This window comes from Heptranchias perlo, chromosome 36, assembly GCF_035084215.1.
Source record: "Heptranchias perlo isolate sHepPer1 chromosome 36, sHepPer1.hap1, whole genome shotgun sequence".
Classification (NCBI taxonomy): domain Eukaryota; kingdom Metazoa; phylum Chordata; class Chondrichthyes; order Hexanchiformes; family Hexanchidae; genus Heptranchias; species Heptranchias perlo.
This window is the reverse complement of record NC_090360.1, coordinates 6,170,454-6,192,387: the sequence shown is the minus strand read 5'-3', so window position 1 is coordinate 6,192,387 and position 21,934 is coordinate 6,170,454. Positions and strand designations below refer to the sequence as shown.

Genomic DNA, 21,934 nt, shown 5'->3' with positions numbered 1-21,934 from the left:
CTCCCTTGCCATCATGCCCTTGCACTCTGCAGTTTTCCCTCCAAACATATACGGCTTGCTACATTTTCTTACCATTTTCAAATGGCTCTTCCCTCTTTTCCCCCCCACCCCAACAACCTCCCCTCACTCCTACTTGGTGTTTGCTTTCTCCCTCTTGGAAAGTGGCTTGGGACAGTTCCAACAGTAAAGGTGCTCTATAAGTGCAGGTTGTTAACTGAGACTGAGAAACACTGCAATTGCTCCTCTTGGTGCTGAAATCTATCATTGCTTTACTAACACTCTTCTGAGTGACTTAATGGGCCCATGTAATTGCTGATATAACTCAAAACATTCCAGACTCCAAAAGAATAATAGCCTATAAATTACTGTTGGCAATATTAGTGGATGATTTAAAATGAATGGGTTAACTCCTGTATTAAAACAATAGACAGGAACGTCATACAAACACATTAATGTTGACCAAAGTCCCTTGTAGACTTGTGCGCTGTACGCAGTATGGAGTGCACCCTGTACATCAATATTCTCATCTTGCTCAGAAAATATCAACTTAAGAGAAGTTTAATTTTGGTAGAATTACATTATCGTCACTAGGATTTCAGAAAATTGTAACGGTGGGTGTGTGAACTTCTTGCAGTACCCAGGGAGTCCAGAACAAGGGGGCAGAACCTTAAAATTAGAGCAAGGCCATTCAGGGGTGATGTCAGGAGGTACTTCTTCACACAAAGGGCAGTGGAAATCTGGAACACTCTTTTCCCCCAAAAAGCTATTTAGGCTGGGAGACAATTGAAAATTTCAAAACTGAGATTGAAAGATTTTTGTTAGGTTAAGGGTATTAAGGGTTACAGAACCAAAGGCGATAGATGGAGTTAAGATACAGATCAGCCATGTTCTAATTGAATGGCGGAACAGGCTCAAGGGGCTGAATGGCCTACTCCTGTTCTTGTGTATCCATTTGAACTCTGAAAAACATGGAGCAGTACAATTACCGATTTTTTTTTTTGCTGTTCCAAACTTGAAATGCATCTGGCAAGAACATTTTGAGATTCGTAATACTAGGGTGCCGTACTAGTGGGTTGAGTTGATGTATGAAAGAGTTTTGCACATAAAGCATATTGGCGTATTTGGGTATTTTTGTAGCGTGTTGGTACCAATACACTCAGAATATGAAAGGTATTGTTGCATTTATATCAGAGTGAGTATTGACACCACTGTGTGAGCAAATGAGTTGGAGGCAGGGCAGGACTTACAGCAAACAGAGTCTATTTACTCAGCAAATGGAGTCCATTTAAACAGTCTCTACGCACTACAGCAAATTTAAACCGAGTCTGCTGATAAAAGCAGGATTATATCTCCAGCAAAATGCAGTGAGTGGAGGATAGTTACGTGCGTAAAATCAATCCTAGTCACTTACAGCAGTGCGGTCTCTGGGTGTGATTGAGGGGGAATTACCCAATCATCTCCATTCTGGCTGGGAGTAGTGGTGCCACTATATTCAGCCTTCATTATATGTAAAGCACTTTGACTTGCTATATAAATGGACTGCATATAGTGACACCACTATTCCCGGCCAGAATGGAGATGACATAATGGTGTCAATACTCACTTCGTATAATGAATTACTTTTGAAGGATCAAGTGCCACTTTGAGACCTGAACACATCTAAATGAACACTCCAGTGCTGCACTGAGGGGTTGCTGCAGTTTTGGATGCATAAAAACATAAGAACATAAGAAATAGGAGCAGGAGTAGGCCAATCGGCCCCTCGAGCCTGCTCCGCCATTCAATAAGATCATGGCTGATCTGATCCTAACCTCAAATCTAAATTCATGTCCAATTTTCTGCCCGCTCCCCGTAACCCCTAATTCCCTTTACTTCTAGGAAACTGTCTATTTCTGCTTTGAATTTATTTAATGATGTAGCTTCCACAGCTTCCTGGGGCAGCAAATTCCACAGACCTACTGCCCTCTGAGTGAAGAAATTTCTCCTCATCTCAGTTTTGAAAGAGCAGCCCCTTATTCTAAGATTATGCCCCCTAGTTCTGATGCAACTGTTAATTGAGACCCTGATTGCCAGTGGATCAGGAGGTCATCAAAGAGTTAGAGTTCTGATGTCTGGCCAAAATTCCTTACTCAACCAACATCACTAAAAGCAGATTAACTGGCCATTAATTCTCATTGCTGCTTGTGGGATCTTGCTGTGCTAAAACCAGCAGCTGGGTTTCCTACATAGGAGCATTAACTACAAAAGTAACTAAGTGTATGTGGATGTTCTTGAGACATTACTAAGAGATGCAGTAAAGTGCTGGGTAAATGCAAATTTTTATATATACATTTCCGTTGTTGAATATTGTAAAATAAAGAATGGAAGAAATGTTGAGTGGAACTCCTAGTAATTTTGAGGGGGGGGTGGTGAAGGGAAGAAGGAGTAACACGCAGGTGTAGTGAGAACACATGGAAGAGAGCAACATGGGTTGAACTTTGTTTGTTTTGAACATTCACGGTAAGCTTACTATTTGAGATGGACTGTCACAGTTCAGTTAAGATCTTTCTGCATCAGCACATCCCATACAAGTAAACTTCATGTGTGGCCTGGCAGACAACTGTCGTGAATTGCTGCTTTCAGTGAAAAATGGGTGGAGATCATGATGGAAACGGGCAAAAAAGGCCATTTGACCCATCCTAGTTCGTCTATCAAAGAATAACCTTCAGCTGAGATGTTGAACCAAGGTCCCATCACCTGCTTTGGTGATTCAAGTAAACTTTAAAGTTCCTGTGGCATTACTTATTCTACCCTCCCCCCCCCCCCCCCCCCTTCACCGTATCCAACTGTTTCTTAAAACAATTCCAGTTTTTTTTTGCCTGTACTATCCTACCCAGAAGTTCATTCTACATATTGACTCTGTGTATGTGTGAGTGTGAGAAGATCTTGTGGATTTACATTTTCTACATAATTTACTGCCTTGTACACCCCTGAAATTTCCTCACAGCTGCTTCCTTTCAAGGTTGAAAAGTCCAAGTGGATGAGGTGGGGTGTTGGTAATGATAATGCTAAAGGCATAGTATCTGATGTATCTGCTACTTTTGCACTGATGCAAAACTATTTGTATCATAGTCAAAGTGGCAGTATAATTGCACCCTTAATAACAAATAATCTCCATCTTCTCTCAAAAGCAAAATACTGCGGATCTTCTCTATTTAGTTTTCGACTCAGGTCATTGTCTAGGCTAATGATCAATGCTATCAATTACGTGTCTGTGACACTGAGCCAGTCGTATTACATAATATAACTTCTAATTTCAGTTGTAGCTTATCCGTTAACCCAACACTCATAAAATATCAGTTCTTGGCAGTGATACTTGTAGTGCTTCGCAAATTTTCACTTTTTTAATGGAAAACAAAAGTTAGTTTATTTTACGAGCTCTGTTGGAGGTTTCTACCTCTAGTTTAATACCATTTCTTAATGCGGGTTTCAGAAACATTGGGGACCAGCTAAACAATCTTATTCTATTAATAAACATAACACATTATTTTCTGTTCATTTAATACAACAGATGAGTTTTGCGTTTCCTACATTACAACAGTGACTACACTTAAAAAGAAGCACTCGTTGACTGTAAAGCACTTTGGGCTGTCTGGAAGTCGGGAAAAGTGCTATATAAATGCAAGTACCTTTTTCTTGCCCATGTGTTATTGATTCTTCCCATGGAAGAAAGAGCTTGCATTTATAAAGCGCCTCATAACATCCTCAGAACACTGTATAGCACTTCACAGTTAATGAATTATTTTTGAAGTGTAATATTGTTATGTAAGAAATGCTGTAAATGTGATCTACAACGTTCTCTGTTAAGCTGCCCTGTGGATCCCTTCCTTGTTTGAGTGGATGGGAGTCAATTTAAAAATTCCATGCAGAATAATGGATACCTGGGTGTGATTTGAATGCATTAATCTTATGGAGGGGTTCAAATGGTTTTGTGGGCGAAAGTTCAGTGCTAGAGATTGGGTTATATAACCTTAAAATCATTCTTTGGTATTAATAATTATTATTGATGCATACTAATACAATTTTAGGTGGTAGTTTTGCTCAGTCTGTACAAATAACAGCTGTGTGAGAGTGTGGATGAAAACAGTTGTGAGCATTACATGCTCTAGTTGCATGACATCATTCGCACAAAGGAATGATCAATTTTAGATGTCATGTTAGTTTATAGAAAAATGAGCTGCATTCAGTTATGGGAATAGCACATAACGCGTCTCCTGCAAGGACCCTGCATTTTAAATTACTATCGATAATAAAAGTCTAGTGTTGAGTACTTCTGTCACACTTGCACTTGATTTGGCTGAAATATATTTATAGAACAGCAAAAAGGCACAATTGAAATTTAATTTTAAAAATATATAAAAACAACAACTTACATTTATATAACGCCTTTAACGTAGTAAAACGTCCCAAGATGCTTCACAGGAGCGGTAAGAAAGCCAGTCATTTTCTGCTGCCCCCTTGTCTCCCCAGGAGAGGAGCCAGATATTTACAAGTAGCTGCCAATCTAAAGATAAACTTCCTGGAGTAACAGCAATTAGCCTCTAATTGACCTCTATTTAGATTGCAATTCCTGAAAATTGATTAAGCAGTGATCAGTAACTTTTTACTGGGAAATAAGTCAGTTTACATAGTGCAAGACTACTAGTAAATTAGGTTTAAAATTTGATTTGAAACTTTTAAATATAAGGAGGTTAAACATTTCTATATTAAGCACAGTAATTGCTACATTTGTGGAAGTGGGAAGAGAGATTTATGGTCTATTATCCCTTCTGAGTTATTTTAGATTGAGGATTATAGGCAAAACATGGTGAAAGCTGCTTGTACTAGCAACGAGCAATTTAAGGGATAATTATAACCTTTATAGCTTTACGGGAGTATGGCATAGGTTTAAAGGAGCTATTAAATATGCCTACATTTAGATTATAGATAGTCTGGTAGCTTGACCGTAAGTTTTTAAAATATTTTATATGAAGAAAAATGTAAAGTTTAAAGTTTGCAAGAAAACGTGGCAACTATTTTGAACACAGCAAGATCCCAGAAACAACAATGAGATGAATAACCGGGTTAACCAGTTTTTGGTGGTGATTCAGAGGAATGTTGGTCAGAAAACCAGAAGAACTCCCTGCTCCTCTTCAAATAGTGATATGGGATCTTTAATGTTTACTTATATAAGCTGACAGGGCCTCTGTTTAGTTGTCCTGAAGTCTACTAGTGCTAGCCTGCTATTGATTTGGCTTTATATTGTAGTACTATTAACCTTTGCCTGTTAAGCAGGGAAGTATAAGTCCACTTTAAAGCAGTGCCAACTGAACTGTTGAGCTAAAGCTGGCTCCAAAGCAAGAGTGTTACCAACTGAACCAAACCAGTATCCTATCTCATTTTGAGAAATACTTGTGTAATTATTCTACCAGTCATGACCGACACTTGTGTTAAAAATATAATTTCACTGATGATCTTGATCATGGTACCATTGACAGTGTGAAGAGATATGCTTTCATTTTATAAACTTTCAATGTATTGTGCACAAGAATAACATTCATACCACTTCATTGCCTTACAGCTCACTCATACTAACTATTGTCCTGATTTGTTCAACTCCTCTGAAATGATTATGCTCTTAAATCTCCCATTTTCTGTTTATTTTATCCATTGTAGAGTACCAGTACAGTGCCCAGTTACAAAGCCATGGCGGGTATAAAGATTTGGTGCATTTTAGGGCTAGGAGTCCTGATGTCCCTCACACAGGCCCATACCGATTTCTTCACATCTATCGGTAAGCACAAGCTTTTCTTTTTGGTTAAAGTAGCAGTTGTTTTAAAAGTTTAACCCAAATGTTACGCCTGACTAATAATGCATGAGCCATGGATAATAGCGTAGGGCGGGGGATCTAACATTAGAGTGCACACTTGTTAACCTTTATTTCTGTTTAGTTATATGAGAGACCTGAAAGAATCTATTTTAATGTAACTGTCCCAGTGCATTTGCTCTAACCAGCGGAGTTGCTTTTTATGTATATTCAAGACGTAGATCGATAGATTTTTGGACACTAAGGGAATCAAGTGCAATGGGGATTGGGCGGGAAAGTGGAGTTGAGGTCGAAGATCAGCTGTGATCTTATTGAATGGCGGAGCAGGCTCGAGGGGCCGTACGGTCAACTCCTGCTCCTATTTCTTATGTTCTTATGTAAGCTATGCACAATCAGGACAAGAAGAAACTGTCCTAGGTGAACTTCTAAAGTAAAATAATAATCTGTGTTATTTGAAGGAAGCTAGACCATTAAATTTAAAGCACTTCTCTATCCAGGTAATGTAACATTAGTAAAAGACAAAATAAAAATCATTGTTGTAAAAATATTTGTAGTTCTGTCACCTCCTATGCCCTCTAGGTTGATGTGCCAAATGGGAAGGGATCACTCTGGACCAATCTTGTGGTTGGCTACAAAGTGATATTGGCAGCAGCCTAGGAATGGGTTGCACATCTGTGATCGCTTGTCTTGGGATGGTGCAAGTTTCAAGGAGTTGAAATTGTCCTGAAGTGTGATAGCAACAACCCTGCTGCATCCTCTCCTTGTGGGGCACTGCCATGCTCGTGATGCCATCATTGTCCTGTTCCTCCACTCCCAAGCAAAAGTTATGCCTAAAATTTAACGGCCATTGGTTACAGAGTTGCCAAATTCCAAAAATTAATCACAGAGCAAAGTGGATCAAACTAAGATAACCGCCCGACCTTTAGTCCATCTCTATTGTACAAAAAATGTTGATTAGTGGCTAATTGTTACTTTCCAGGCAGCGTTGGGTGTAACTTTTGCAGTGAATTTTTAAAATATTTTTTGTAGAAAATATAAATGCAACAATGATGTACTTCCAAGCCCAGCATGTTTGGGAGGGAAAAGGTGACTTTAGACTTATGGTTCACAAAGCTCTCCACCACTGGGGTTTTCCTCATGTAATTTCTGGATCTGTTGTACACTAATTGATCAAGATCGATTGCTACAATTAGTCAGCAACTCTATTACCATTGTATCATGCGACTACCAGGATGGTAGAAGGCAAACTAGATAGACCTTGGTCTTTTTTTCCTCTAGCAATTTATATGTGCCTATGAATGCAGCATTTCTAACAGCCTCAAAACAGAGACATCCCAAAATTCCAAAGCATTGCATGGTGGCAGGCAGTCACACTGTGACAATATTCCATATGATTACTCCAAATGAGAAAGTAACATTAATTTAGTTTTTTGTGTGTGGGGGTGGGGAAACAATTGCAACTTATGGAAATCGAAGGGAAAAAAAACTTTGAAACCTACTGATTATAAAGGGGCACAGCAATGCTTTGGCAGGGGGTGGGTTGGGTATATAGCCAGTCAGTCCCTTTAGCTCCCCTTTGTCTCCGAATATAGAATGTCCTTTTCCAGCTTTCAAAATGCACGCATTCATATGTTTTTTAAATGTATATCCTTTCCAAAATGATTTTCTGTAGTTTTTACATATGAATATTAAAGAGTAAAACTTTTTTTAAAAACAGAATCAAAGCATATTTTTCAATTTAAAAAAAAACTTGTGAACTTGTTTTTGATAATGAAATTCCTCTTTTTAGTAAAACACCTTGCATAAATCTGTTTTGCTTTCCTTGGACAGGCCACATGACGGATCTGCTATACACCGAGAAAGATCTGGTGACCTCGCTGAAAGATTACATCAAAGCTGAAGAGACCAAACTGGCTGAAATCAAACGGTATCAAAGTTTCGTGGAATTTTGAAGTAGCTTTTGTTTAACAACATTTAGCTCCCACTCTCTTAATGCTTTCTTTTCCTCTCTTGGTTTTTTTCCTCCCTCTGTATGGCTAATATACCCACATGCATTTGCACACCAAGCCATTGGGGCATATGTTAATGTATAATAATATCAGTAAAGGTTTAATTAGTTCCTAGCAATAATTTCTTCTCACTCATTCTAGGTGGGCAGAGAAGCTGGACCTACTTACTGAGACAGCTACCAAAGATCCAGAAGGGTTCCTAGGGCACCCGGTGAATGCCTTTAAATTGATGAAACGACTGAACACAGAGTGGTTGGAGCTGGAGAATTTGGTGCTCAAGGACATGTCAGATGGTCAGTTGTTAATCAACTTTTTCCCTTTCTTTGCCCCACGATTCATGACTTTTTTTTTCTTCACCAACCCATCATTCTCGGTGTCCATATCATCTGGCAGGGCAGGGCAAGGCAATCCAACCTGTGAACATCTTCACAAACACTGTCACCTGTTAGGACGTTTGTCTGAACCCTTTCTTCCTTAGACCACCTGTGTGCAAGAGGCAAAAAATGCCCCATTGGCAAAAAGCCCAAGTGTGAAATCAATTGTTTTTCAAGCACTTGTGTGTATCTTACAAATCTGCAATTCAGAATGATACTCAGGGCTAAAAGGGTTAAATTATAAGGACAGGTTACACAGATTAGGTTTGTATTCCCTTGAATATAGAAGATTAAGGGGTGATCTAATTGAGGTGTTTAAGATGATTAAGGGATTTGATAGGGTAGATACAGAAACAATTCCCTCCGGGGGGGGAGTCCAGAACAAGGGGGCATAACCTGAAAATTAGAGCTAAGCCATTCAGGGGTGATGTCAGAAAGCACTTCTTCACACAAAGGGTGGTGGAAAACTGGAGCTCTTTTCACCCCCCCCCCCCCAAAAAAAAACGCTGTTAGGCTGGGGGTCAATTGAAAATTTCAAAACTGAGATTCATAGATTTTTGTTAGGCAAGGCTACTAAGGGTTACTGAACCACAGCGGGTAAATGGAGTTCAGATACAGATCAGCCACGCCCTACGCTCTAATTGAATGGCGGAACAGGCTTGAGGGGCTGAATGGCCTACTCCTGCTCCTATGTTAACTACATTTGATGCCTCTAGTGGTAAATCGCAGGTCTGAGAATTACAAATATGACCAAAGGCAAAAAGTTTACTTCTGTTTTTGCTTTAGGGTAAAATGTTTACTTTTATTTAGGTATTTTCTCCTCTTTGCTAGAGTTTACCAGTATTGCTCTGAAAACAGCTGGGAGAGTAGCCTGGGGGAGACTTTTACACTATATGTGCCTTTTTGTTATTTTTCTCCCTGTGGAAATCAGTCTGTCCCACATTTGGCATCTCCTCAAAGATGCTACAGCTGAAATCAGTAACCCACCATATGCAAAATCACAGGCATTTACGTCCTACAGCTTCATAGTGTGACTTTAGCACTGCTGCATCCAGAACCGTTTACTGTAGGAAGCTTGTCTTTTGTGTTTGATCCAAAGAACTTTATTTAATTAAAAACAAGTAACTAGTTGTTTCAAATGTATTGGCATGTTCTGTTGATGCAATGGAACTTCATTTTGCTTGCCAGCACCCACAGCTCCTGTAGCCAAGAGATCAGGATAGCTGACTTGCCACCAGTGATGCTTTTGGCTTTTTTTAAAAAAGAGTGCAGTAGTGCCCTGATGAGTACTCTTGCCCAATATCCCACAACTCTGCCCTCCACTCACTCTATATATATATATATATATATATATATATATATTATATAATATATATATATATATATAATATATATATATAGTAGCCAGACTATTCTTATTTTTAATTCTTAGTTTATGATTAGCTTTGGAATACGTGCGTCATAGTAAAAGGAAGCAGCTATGAAAGGTTGTTTTTGGTAAATGGGTCGAGTTTTCCACCAGTGTTTCCTGACTGGAATAAGTCCAATATTGCTTTTCAGTTCTCCCTTCAACATGGATGAAGGATTATCATTAAGGACTGAATCAGGCCTTTGTCTGGACTCTATAAGGGAATTCATTCTAGAAACTCATAACATTTTTTACCTTTAAGGAACCAACACCCTGATTTTGTTTTGTGTCTGACGTGTTACTGGCTCTACTCATCAAGTTCACATCTGCACTTCATTCAATAAATAAATTCCAGTTAAAACAGCTGGGTTTCATATTGAAATAGTTGCACTAAAAAACTAGGAGTCTCTAAATGTGAAAGGGGCACTCTAAACTCAACTGTGCAGTGGCCAACAGTTTTACTGCAGTAAACTTTTCAATAAACTTCATTTGGCAGATGAAGAGGTTATGCAGCAAAGGGCAGTGGACTGATCCATGTTGTAAATTGAATGAGAGCTTGGCATGAAGAAATACAAGACTTAACAAAAATGATTAATGTTTGATAATCTCACTCTGATATCGTAATCAATCGAAAATGTCTGAGCAGTCGTGTTTTTTTTATTTTAGAAGAATGAAAGTGATGGAATATTTTCATGGGCATGCTATTAAAATAGATGTGATTGAGATTGAGGTTGGCAGGCACTGAGCGGCCTTGGCTGCTGAGCAAAGATGAGATGGTATTCCAAACTTGCCTTGTCAAAAGCTTACTAGCTTCTGTTAATGCAGGCATGGTTGGCTTAAGATGAACATGCCTGTTCCTGATGCACGTTCAACTCAGGTTTATGTCAAGGGTTCCGACTCTCTGATATGCAAGACATGACGTTTGCTTCCTTAATGGGCATAGATGACATTAGCTGACTAGTGACCAAGATCATGAGCAATCCAGCCAACCAGATAAGTTGGATGAAAGCCCCACCATTACCAGAGAGGGTTTAATTTTTTTTTAATGAATGGAACTACTAAGGAACCAAAAAAAACCCTAATGTTGCTAAAAGGAGGTGGTGAAGGAGCAGTATATAGTACAAGTTGTGGACAATTTGACCTGAAATTAACACAAGGCATTGGTAATCCAACGTACTAAATCCAATGGAATAGTAATGTGTAGGTTCACTCTAGTGATTTCCCCCCCCCCCCCCACTCCCTACACTGACTTCCTGCATTCTGTGTCCTGTTGAACAAGACAGCAAGTAGAGTATAGCAAATGTGACTTTCAAACTGTTCTGTATAGGGGGCCCCCTGTAAATATTGACACACTTCCATGCACACCTGTACCAACTTCCAAAAGACAGCCACCCAAAGGAAATTCTGGTACCATTGCAGGAATCCTTTTTATTAACCTTTATTGATATACAGCAACACAGTCAACATGCTAGTAAGTAGATAAACAAAAAAATATAAAATGTTGAATTCTTGAGACCAAGTGCTCACTGTTCATGATATGCTCAGGCCCCGATAGCCGGAAATTAGATGATCTCTCAGACCCTAGTTTGAAAACTATGATTCAAGCATGAGGGGGTTAACCAGGATCCCGTTCTCATTTACTATGTAGCAGTTTGTTAAGATGTTTGCAGTCCTCTGCTGACAGTAAGTTGCTGATCGCTTGAGACTTGTCTGGTTTTGGGCCAAAAGTAGAAAGAGAAAATTAATTCTCGTGCAGCAGCACCTTTTATAGACGTTGAACCAGGGGGGTTATTGACAATACTTGTGGAGGTTTCCCAGGCCTCCTCACCAGGAAGAATTGCCCAAGTATGGGAGGCACAGTTGAGACTAGAAGGACAATGTATAATACAAGCACTGATGATCTAAAGCACCATGGGGATTCACTAACCTGACTCAGATTATCTGAGGAGTTGAGCGAAGGTGAAATTCTTCCGTAGAGTGGGGAAAGGGAGGGAGAGTAAAACAGAGAATGAGTGAATCTACACTTGTTCTGCATGTAGCCTAGGCTTCAACAGAGGTCTAAGAAGAGGTCTTCTGCCCACGGGAAGAAAAGTAGCCATTACAAATTAAAACAGAAAGAAATAGGAATGCGAAAATGCTAACCTGCCATTTCAGTTACTTCCCTGCCTGTTTGGAGCACCAAACCTGCATTCCTCTACTGACCCAGAACAGAGTATCATGCTGCAGGCACTTGGCCTTGTGAAAGGTTTGAATGTGATCTTTAATTTTGAGTTTTGATGCATTGTTACCGATATCTCTACAGGATTTATTTCTAACCTCACCATTCAGAGGCAGCACTTTCCCACCGATGAAGACCAGACTGGAGCTGCCAAGGCTCTGATACGTCTCCAGGATACATACAATCTAGACGCAGATACCATCTCTCAGGGCAACTTGCCAGGTATGCAGCAAAGTAGATTGTATGGTGTGCTACTGCTACTGGGTCATGACCCCAACAGGTCTTGTGCAGATGGCAGCAAGATCAAAGTAACTTTGCTGGATTTACTAAGACTTGTGGCAGGGAACATTTGTGTTGTCTGAATATTTGTTAGTTGTGAGTTGGCAGCAGTAGCATGCCAGTAAACCTAATATAAAAGCAGCTTTACCTTCTGGTGGGGGTAGGTGGGAAGTGGCTAAATTAGGTTACCAGCCCATCAGACTAAAATACTGCCAAATTAATACATATACAAAACTACACATATATGTAACTACAGTAAAAATGTTACTTTAAGGTATATATTTTTGTGACCACATACCTATTACTGAGTATTTTAATCTGAATTGAACAAAAGACTCATTATACTCTTAATTAATTTGCTTTTATCTAGCATCTTTCACGCCGAAACGTCGCAAAGTACTTCACAGGATCACTATTTGAAATGCTGTAACTTGTTATATACGGAAATGCGGCAGACATTCATGTCAGCAATGCTCCACAGACACGTGGCCTGTTTTAAGTGGCCTTGGTTGAGGGTGGATTGTCGCCCAGGCCACTTAAAATGTGTTGATCACGGGTCACTGCCCATAATCCTCTGTGTGGAAGGTAAAATCCACCCAACAAAAAACTAGGCATTTGCCCCAGGAAAGGAGGATAAACTAGAGGACCAGTCTCTGACTGCTTACGCATTGTTTCCATAGGGTGCCTCCCCTGTCTTCGTGCTAACTATTGACACTTGCTTTCCTGTTAGTCATGACGTGGAGATGCCGGTGATGGACTGGGGTGGACAAATGTAAGGAATCTTACAACACCAGGTTATAGTCCAACAGTTTTATTTTAAAATAAAATTATTGGACTATAACCTGGTGTTGTAAGATTCCGTACATTTTTCCTGTTAGTAGCACAGTCTGATTTAAAGGATTGTCTTTTGTTGATCTCCTGGAGAAAAGGTTTGAGAAAAAAACGTTATTGTCAGTTACTGTGAAACTGATAGATGTTGAGAATATCTTTTCACTATTTGCCTGTTGCTGTCATCATAATGCTCACCTGTTACTAGCCAAGCAATAATTTTGCTGTTCAATATCTCTTTCCAAAAAATCCTTTGTATTTGTGTCATTTTTAGGTGTGAGTAGAAAAGTTTGATTTAAATGCTGGTAATAAGGGGAATCCAACTTTATTTGTAATGAGGGGGAAAAAAATCCATATCCTAATTCCTTTACCATGCAAGTTAAAAGAATAAAGCTTCTGTTTCAATGAAAGAAGAGTCAGAAGGTTGTGGTTTCAAGCCCCACAACATGAATAAAGCACATGTTCTAGACTGGCAGTACAGTGAAGTACTGAAGGAGTGCTGCATTGTTAAACAGATGAGATGTTAAAACTAAAATCCTGCCTGCCTTTTAGGTGGAAGGTAAAGCTGTAATGGGAAGAGAATAGGGTGGCTCTTATTGAAGGATCCAATTAAATGGACCAAAGGGGCTGCTTCATTGAAACACTTCAATCTAATCAGTGATAGATGTCTCTAGTATTTCTGTATTATTGCTGGCCAGCGTATTGTTTTTAATGATGGTCAACATGTCCTCAGAAAACAAAAGCGTGCATTTATACAGCACCTTTAGCATTGAAAAACATCCCACGGTGTGTCACAAAGGTATGAAGAAATCAGGCAGCGAGCCGGAGAAGAAGAGGTCACAAGGGGTGACCAAAAGCTTGGTTTAAGAGTTGGGTTTTAAGGAGGAGAGGGAGGTGGTGGGATTTAGGGAGGATTCGAGAGTGCGACCGAGGCAGCTGAAGGCTGGTCGTATGTGGTGGAGCAAGGGGAGGGGTCTATACAACAGGCAGCGTCAGAGGAGCAGAGAGATTGAGGAGGGACGAGTTTAAGGTTGCAGGAGGTGACAGAGATGAGATTGAGACCCTGGAGAGATTTAAGCGCAAGGATAAGAATTTTAAATGAGTTTGGGGAACCAGATTGCAAATGCTGTTCACTATCTGATCCAGCTCTGCAAAGGTATGATTCTGTTTTTTTTACTCTCAGGTGTGAAGCATAAAACATCACTCTCAGCAGAAGACTGCTTTGAGCTGGGAAAAATAGCCTACTCGGATACAGATTACTACCACACAGAACTGTGGATGGAGCAGGCACTGAGACAGCTGGATACTGGCGAGGTATCCAACATTGACAAAATCATTGTACTTGACTACCTGAGCTACTCAGTGTATCAGCAAGGTGATCTGGACACCGCATTGGAACTCACAAAGAGACTGCTGAAACTGGGTAAGGATGTGATGTGAAAGGCTTTTTACGCGGGGAACTCCAAAACTACAGTTTGTAAGGATAGGAACGTGTCCAATCCTGTTACAAAAGAGGGTTTGAAGCTAAACCTGATTAAGAATCAAAATGTTAGAAAATCGTCTTATGGGGAAAGGGTTTACAGCTCTATTGACACATTTAGTAAACATCTTACAATAATAAAATAGCCAAATACCTGATGAAACAAGTAGCAACTTTATATCTGTACTTTTCAATATCCTCAACAAATAGAATAATGACTAAAACATAAGTAATTATCTAAATCAGATATGTGACCTTATGTCCAAAATAATCTAGTATACTGGGCCATTCAAGTATGCACTAAAAGTGATGTAGATTATCACTCTACACTTTAGGTCTCTTTGACCTAACAGGTAAATAATACTCTGATAGACCTTATATTTCAGGCTAAAACTACACATCAGATTTATTAAGAAATAAAATTAGCTAAAGTAAAAGTCAAACAATTGCAAATACATAAAATCATAGCTTACAGAATCTGTTACAGAAGTCCAGAAAACCCTTATAATTCTCTGCAATACTTTAAATAACGAATGTCCTTGACGGAACACTTTTATGTGAGAGAGACACATTCATGGAGTTCTCCGTTTGCCTCTGCCTACACTGTAGTACAGCTAAAAGGAATCAGCTCTGTCAGGTGGGCGGTGATGGTAGAGCTGTCAGTTAATGTTAGTATCAGACGCTAGCTGAAATGCCTGCCAGAACAAACACTCACCCCTTGGTGGGTCAACAATCCGAAACAATTAGCTGTGTCTGCCTTACAGCTTGTGGGGGTGCACTCCATATTAATTGTTTCTAACACCTGGGTAAATTTTGCATTTACCACTTGTCGAGCAGTCTACCTGGACAGAGGTGACTCATCTGCCTTTCAGGAGGTGTCACTATGAGACTGATAATGTGTATTTTATCTACATAGAGGCAGGCTGTGTCCAACAACAGTTTTTAAATTTTAAAGTGATTACAACATAGGCCAGATAAAAACACCCATAAAGAAACATTACAAAAATATAATCTTTTATCATAGAATCATAGAAAGGTTACAGCACGGAAGGAGGCCATTCGCCCATCGAGTCCGCACCGGCTCTATGCAAGAGCAATCCAGCTAGTCCCACTCCCCCACCCTATCCCCGTAGCCCTTCAAATGTTTTTCCTTTCAAGTACTTATCCAGTTCCCTTTTGAAGGCCATGATTGAATCTGCATCCACCGCCCCCTCAGGTGACTTGAAACAAGACAGATCTCTGATCTGTTATCAACTGTCTGCCATTTGCTGCTTTTAAAAAAACCCAAAAGGCTGCAAAAAATAGCTGCTAGATGCAAATACTCAAAAGAATTAAGAAACTGATTGATACAATCAGTTGATTTTTGTTCTATTTAGGGGCTTTTCAGTTTAAGGGTAGGCGGGGTGGGGGGGGATGTTCCTGATCAGTGTCCTTGCTCGATGTGTGTCTGTGAAGGCAATTGGGTAAGGACAAAATTGGGCCCTCCCCACAGTCAAATAACTCCCGACGCACTCCATCAAAGTTGACACGTGAAGCATAGTTACTTTGGCAAGGTCCTGGATGGTGACCAACACAATCAGAACCATAGCTGGATTTAAATTATTTAGATAGAGTGGGTTTGAAGTATGCACGTAACCGCACACTCCAAAAGTTATAATGTTTGAATCTTTGTCTTAAAGTCCTGACTTAAATATTTCAAAATCTAAATGGAAGCCACATTCAAAGGGGGCATGAATCGGAGATCAGGCAACAGCAATGTAACTCAGGTTCTCCAACACACACTCAATTTGAGCATGGCTCCCCTCTAGGAACACTGGATTTACCCATAAATCTAAATTTTAAAGTTCTGTTGCTCCTCTCTTCTGTGTAAAGAGTTTCACTAGGAATACCAAGGTTCCCCTCACAGTTGTGCACACAAATATTACGTACTTGCGTATATCTGCCACTGACCCTGTGCTTTTTGCCGTGGTTCACGTATATCACACAAGCAAAACCCAGAAGTCAAGAGCAGCAGTCAGCAATGTGATATCACAAACTGCACATATTTGAAATTGACCTTTGCTTGTCCTTTTAATAGATGGCGCAGAACAAATATAACTATTTAAAATGGCGAATAGTTTTAATAAAGATTGTTTTTAAAAGCTTTACCTCCTTCCTGTATTTGGGCGGGAGTGGGGAGAGAAATTGCAGCAATCATTTGACAGTGAAGCCTTAAGAGGCTGCCCCGTTTATTCATCAAAATTATATTTAACTTGAAGTGTGAGTGGACAATAAGATTTCTGTGAACACTGTAACACTGACCTTGATGTTGTAGATCCTGAGCACCAGCGAGCAAATGGAAACCTGAGATATTTCGAGTATATGATGGCTGACCAGAAAAAAGAAAATTCAGATGTGACCCAGAAGACTGAAGGAAGCAAATTGCAGAATGTTTCACAGACCAAGAAAGGGCGCCCAAAGGATCACCTACCAGAGAGACAGAATTACGAAAAGCTCTGCCGAGGAGAAGGTATCAAACTGGTAGGTGAATTATTTGAACAGCGAGGGTTCCTGGGTGCTGAGGATTTGCAACTTTCAGTACCTGTCTTTTGCTTTTAAAATCAATTTTTATGGAATGTATCACTTTATATGTACAAGCCAAATAAATGAGGAAGATGCCAGATTAGATCCTTGATTTTCCCCATTGAGGAAATCAAATGAATGAAGGAGTTTAGAACCCACTACAATCGTGGCTCAGTGGGTAGCACTCTCTCCTATGAGTCAGAAGGTCGTGTGTTCAAGCCCCATTCCAGAGACTTGAGCACATAATCCAGACTGACACTTCAGTGCAGTACTGAGTGAATGCTGCACTGTCGGAGGTGCCGTCTTTTGGATGAGACGTAAACCGAGGCCCCGTCTGCCCCCTCAAGTGGATGTAAAACATCCCACGGCACTGTTTCAAAGAAGAGCAGGAGCGTTCTCCCCAATGTCCTGGCCACTATTCCAACACCTAAAACAGATTATCTGGTCATTATTTCATTGCTGTTTGTGGGGCCTTGCTGTGTGAAAATTGGCTGCTGTGTTTCCTACATTACAACAATGACTAAACTTCAAAAATACTTAATTGTAAAGCACTTTAGGACACCCTGAGTTCGTGAAAGGCGCTGTATAAAATACAAAATAAATACTGCAGATCTTTCAGCAATTGTGCCTCAGTGTTGCCAGAGAGGGGAAGAATTGGCCATGGTTCTTGCTGCTGATTATTATCCAGTGATATGTGGACGTTGGTTGAGAACCAGATTGGGCTCAGCTGTATTGCTGCCCATGGTTGAATAGGCTGCTGACGCTCACTGACTAGGCTCAGATGTGAAGAATGGCCACTTGGGCAAAGTGCTGAAAGACTGCTAGGGCTGATATTCCACCATGGGTCACCACCTTTACAAGAGGAAGGATAAGAGGAGCAAATCGGGGAAACAAAATTGCTTAAAAATTGTATTCTGTGTGTAGTTCAGTTAATTGCGGTGCCCGTGGACCGAACTGGTAGCACCAAGTTTCCACTGGAGTAGCGCTAGGCTGAGTGATATTACTGATTTTCCTATTTATTTATCTGGAGAGTTCGTCTGGTTGTGTAGGCAATGTTTGTGGTATTGGTTTTCATCTGTTCTTGGAGACTTAAAGAATGGCTTAGTATACAAAGTGTTTTTTTATGCAAAATTTAATTTTTTCATGAAATCGGTCCAGTGCTTTTATCTTGCGTGATGAAACTAAAATGGTTACAAGCACGATGCTTGTAAAAATGGCTCTATCCAAAATATGGTCAGTGACCAGTCTGCTTTCACTCCCAGATCCCTTTCAGCAAATCCCCTAGCTAGATCAACCCTATTCGTTAAGTAGGTTTTCCACTTTTTCTTCCAGTGTTTATAATCTTGCACTTCTGTAGATTGAATTTCATTTATTTTATTTGTTCATGGGATGTGGGCATCGCTGGCAAGGTCAGCATTTATTGCCCATCCCTAATTACCCTTGAGAAGATGGTGGTGAGCCGCCGCCTTGAACCGCTGCAGTTCGTGTGGTGAAGGTTGTCCCACAGTGCTGTTAGGAAGGGAGTTCCAGGATTTTGACCCAGCGACGATGAAGGACTGGCAATATAATTCCAAATTGGGATGGTGTGTGACTTGGAGGGGAACATGCAGGTGGTGGTGTTCCCATGTGCCTGCTGCCCTTGTCCTTCTAGGTGGTAGAGGTTGCGGGTTTGGGAGGTGCTGTCGAAGAAGCTTTGGTGAGTTGCTGCAGTGCATCCTGTGGATGGTACACACTGCAGCCACGGTGCGCCGGTGGTGAAGGGAGTGAATGTTTAGGGTGGTGGATGGGTTGCCATTCAAGTGGGCTGCTTTGTCCTGGATGGGGTTGAGCTTCTTGAGTGTTGTTGGAGCTGCACTCATCCAGGCAAGTGGAGAGTATTCCATCACACTCCTGACCTGTGCCTTGAAGATGGTGGAAAGGCTTTAGGGAGTCAGGTGAGTCACTCACTGCAGAATACCCACCCTCTGACTGCTCTTGTAGCCATAGTATTTATGTGGCTGGTCCAGTTAAGTTTCTGGTCAATGGTGACCCCTCAGGATGTTGATGGTGGGGGATTCGGCAATAGTAATGCCGTTGAATGTCATGGGGAGGTGGTTAGACCCTCTCTTGTGAGATGGTCTACTTGCAAATTCCATCTGCGATCTTCTATAATTCCTCATCTGTACTTATCCTTCCAGACTTTACAGGGGATTGGACCCAGGACCTTCTCCCAGCAAAGCAGACATGATGATAACTGTACTGTGAAACCATCCTTTTTTTTTAAAACTGTGGCAAAGCGAGAAGCTGCAAATTAAAATTAATACGTTCAGTGATAAAAATATTGCACCAGTAAGATGTCAATGTTTCAATTCCATTTGATTGAAAATTGCAAAAGTTTCTGTCTCTGGTTCTCAATAATGGTAAGTGAGATGTTCACAGCATCTGGTAAAATGTGCCCTGCACCTCCATGTATGTTGGATAAAAGATTTACACAGTAATAAAACTAGTTGTATATGCTCCTCATTTTTTTCAATAAAGGAGTGATTTTCCCTTCCGCTGTCTGAATAACTTCCTCTTCCGGAAACTAGAGGACAAATGAATTGGTTCTTCATCTCGTGTCTACTTAATGCAAGTTGCTGGCACGAAATGGTTCTGCATTTGTCTCCATAACAGTCACTGCACTCCAAAATTAAATCGGGGTATCAGGCACTTTGAGATGCTTCGACAAATGTGATAAGGCACTATATAAATGCATGTCTTTATTTCTGTTTCTGTGCAGACTCCTCGAAGGCAGAAAAGGCTCTTTTGCCGCTATTCAGACGCAAACAAGAGTCCAAGATACATCCTGAGTCCTGTGAAACAGCAGGATGAATGGGACAAACCTCGAATTATCCGTTACATTGATATCATCTCTGACCAGGAAATTGATCGAGTGAAAGAGATAGCAAAGCCAAGGGTAAGACATCACCTCATTCCGAAGTGCTGTTCACTAGCTCTGTTACAAAGCGGACGATTGTGAGCCTGGTTGATTTGTCCCGCAATTAAACTTATTTTGTGTTATTTTTCATTCCCTCTTGGAAGGTCCTTCTGTGCCATTTGCACCTTCCCCCACACCCAGTACATTGATACAGTGTGTTGGACTGCTTGAAATGATCAAATTGAGTCTTGGGCTCTTTTGAAACCTAATCTGAGAGTGTGATGATAAGGCTACTATGAGCAACAATGTGGGTGTAGGGCCCATAGGAGCGACATTGGTTCAAGACTTTGAGTGCAGGTCTCTGGCCTGCCTTCTTGAATAGGGATGTGCATCACGTGAAGCAACCCGAGAAGAGGAACAGTGAAGGAATCATGTTCTCCTTTTTTAAAACAAAAATGCTGTCACAACGGAAAATTGTTTTAACTTTTTTTTAAGCCCCAACCCTAACAAAAGCAACTGAAACATCCATTTTCAGTATCCTACCTAAAATTTCAACCTATTATTGTGTTAGTGAATAAACAATCTTCACCCTCTGTTAAATCTTGTGACTTGAGACCCTGAGGGCACGCATTTGGCTTTAACACTGAGGGCACTGTGAAGATCTGTTTACTACTTGTGTAACTGATGGAGTAGTGCAAGATCTGCATAGGTCCATGATGGAAAGCAGATTTCCTAACTCCCCGTCAGCATCTGTGCAACAATTTCAGAGAGCACAGAAAAGCTCTTTTTGTTCTACAGGAAGTAAAATGTACTTGTCACAAAATCGTCCAACCCTAGTTATAGAATGTGTTTGGAATACTTCATCCTTTGACCATTCTGAATGAGGTTTCTAATTTAGTGGCAATTAGTGCTGAATTAGGTGTGGTTTCGTACTGTAAACCATCAAGGGCTGGATTGAGATCGTCTAAACTCGTTTAACATAGCCAAGAGGCAAAGAAAATTCTTGACAACACAGAATTTGAAGTTGTTTAATGGTCAAAAGAAATTGAAATGTGTTCACGATTTTATTTTGATACTTGTTTGCATATTTTGGTGCTATAGAATAAAGTCACACGTGCCCTTGTGATTGGTTACCGTAATATATGCTTATATAATAAACCAGTGGTAGCATTGCAAGATTCATGATCCGATCGCTATTAATGTCATTTGAGAAGTACCACTGCTTTAAAGCTCCACAAGTGCGATTGTTGCTGTCGCTGCTAACTGCACACGAGCCAAAGATTGTGGTAAAATAACTTAAGAGTTAACTTAACTTCCAGAGGGATGGGCTTGGCTTTTTCACTGGAAGGGTTCTGATTGGTCCTGTTCTACATCCAGCCAAGTTGGTGGTAATCTTTTGTTTTCTGATTGGTTGGCTTCACAGCTGAGACGAGCCACCATTTCTAACCCAATAACTGGAATGCTGGAGACAGCTCACTACAGAATAAGCAAAAGGTAAGCGAGAGCTGTGCCAGCTCCTCTTCACAGTGAAGCTGCTGCATCTTGTTCAAACTGTGCATGTTTGGAAACTGGCATCCCACCGACGTGAAACTGGGAATAGGTGACGACAAAGAGCCGGGCCGAATTATCAACACGTCAGTGAATTGCAAACATGCAGTTCGAACCTGTGGTTCTAATATGTGCAGGCAGCTTAAACAAATGCAATCTCACATTTCCCCCCCCCCCCCCCCACCACCATCCTCAACTTAAGTTTGAGGAAAACCAAATTTTAAAAAGTGAAAGGACATTGAATTGGAACTCAGCCCCAGATACAATACTTGCGCCTTCTTCCATTTCCCTCCCCCCATATCCTGAACAATCGGAAGCTTCCAGAATTCCACTTATGACTGGAGATCTGGCTGTTGCAGGATTAAATTTGTCCTTTCTCTTTCTGTAGCTGAAGCGTGCCACTGTGCATGACCCTGTGACTGGCCAGTTGACTGTTGCAACTTACAGAGTCTCCAAAAGGTAAGGGGGATGTTATGAGGTACTCTTT

At 40.6% G+C, this 21,934-nt stretch overlaps 1 protein-coding gene across 7 annotated transcripts in view; it reads left to right on the top strand.

The window, feature by feature from the left end:
- The window catches only part of p4ha1b (prolyl 4-hydroxylase, alpha polypeptide I b), a 76,762-nt gene that overhangs the window by 22,820 nt on the left and 32,008 nt on the right, over positions 1-21,934 (top strand). For 5 of the 7 annotated variants that reach the window (XM_067972452.1, XM_067972453.1, XM_067972449.1 and 2 more), the window contains exons 2-9: positions 5,695-5,812; positions 7,676-7,772; positions 7,996-8,147; positions 11,939-12,076; positions 14,145-14,384; positions 16,756-16,961; positions 19,762-19,938; positions 21,323-21,393. In XM_067972452.1, the coding sequence (XP_067828553.1) occupies positions 5,725-5,812; positions 7,676-7,772; positions 7,996-8,147; positions 11,939-12,076; positions 14,145-14,384; positions 16,756-16,961; positions 19,762-19,938; positions 21,323-21,393 (1,169 nt within the window). In that variant the 5' untranslated portion in view covers positions 5,695-5,724. Of the gene's footprint in view, positions 1-5,694; positions 5,813-7,675; positions 7,773-7,995; positions 8,148-11,938; positions 12,077-14,144; positions 14,385-16,755; positions 16,962-19,761; positions 19,939-21,322; positions 21,394-21,835; positions 21,907-21,934 lie in introns of all 7 variants that reach the window. The other 2 variants (XM_067972455.1, XM_067972454.1) reach the window with 1 other exon arrangement.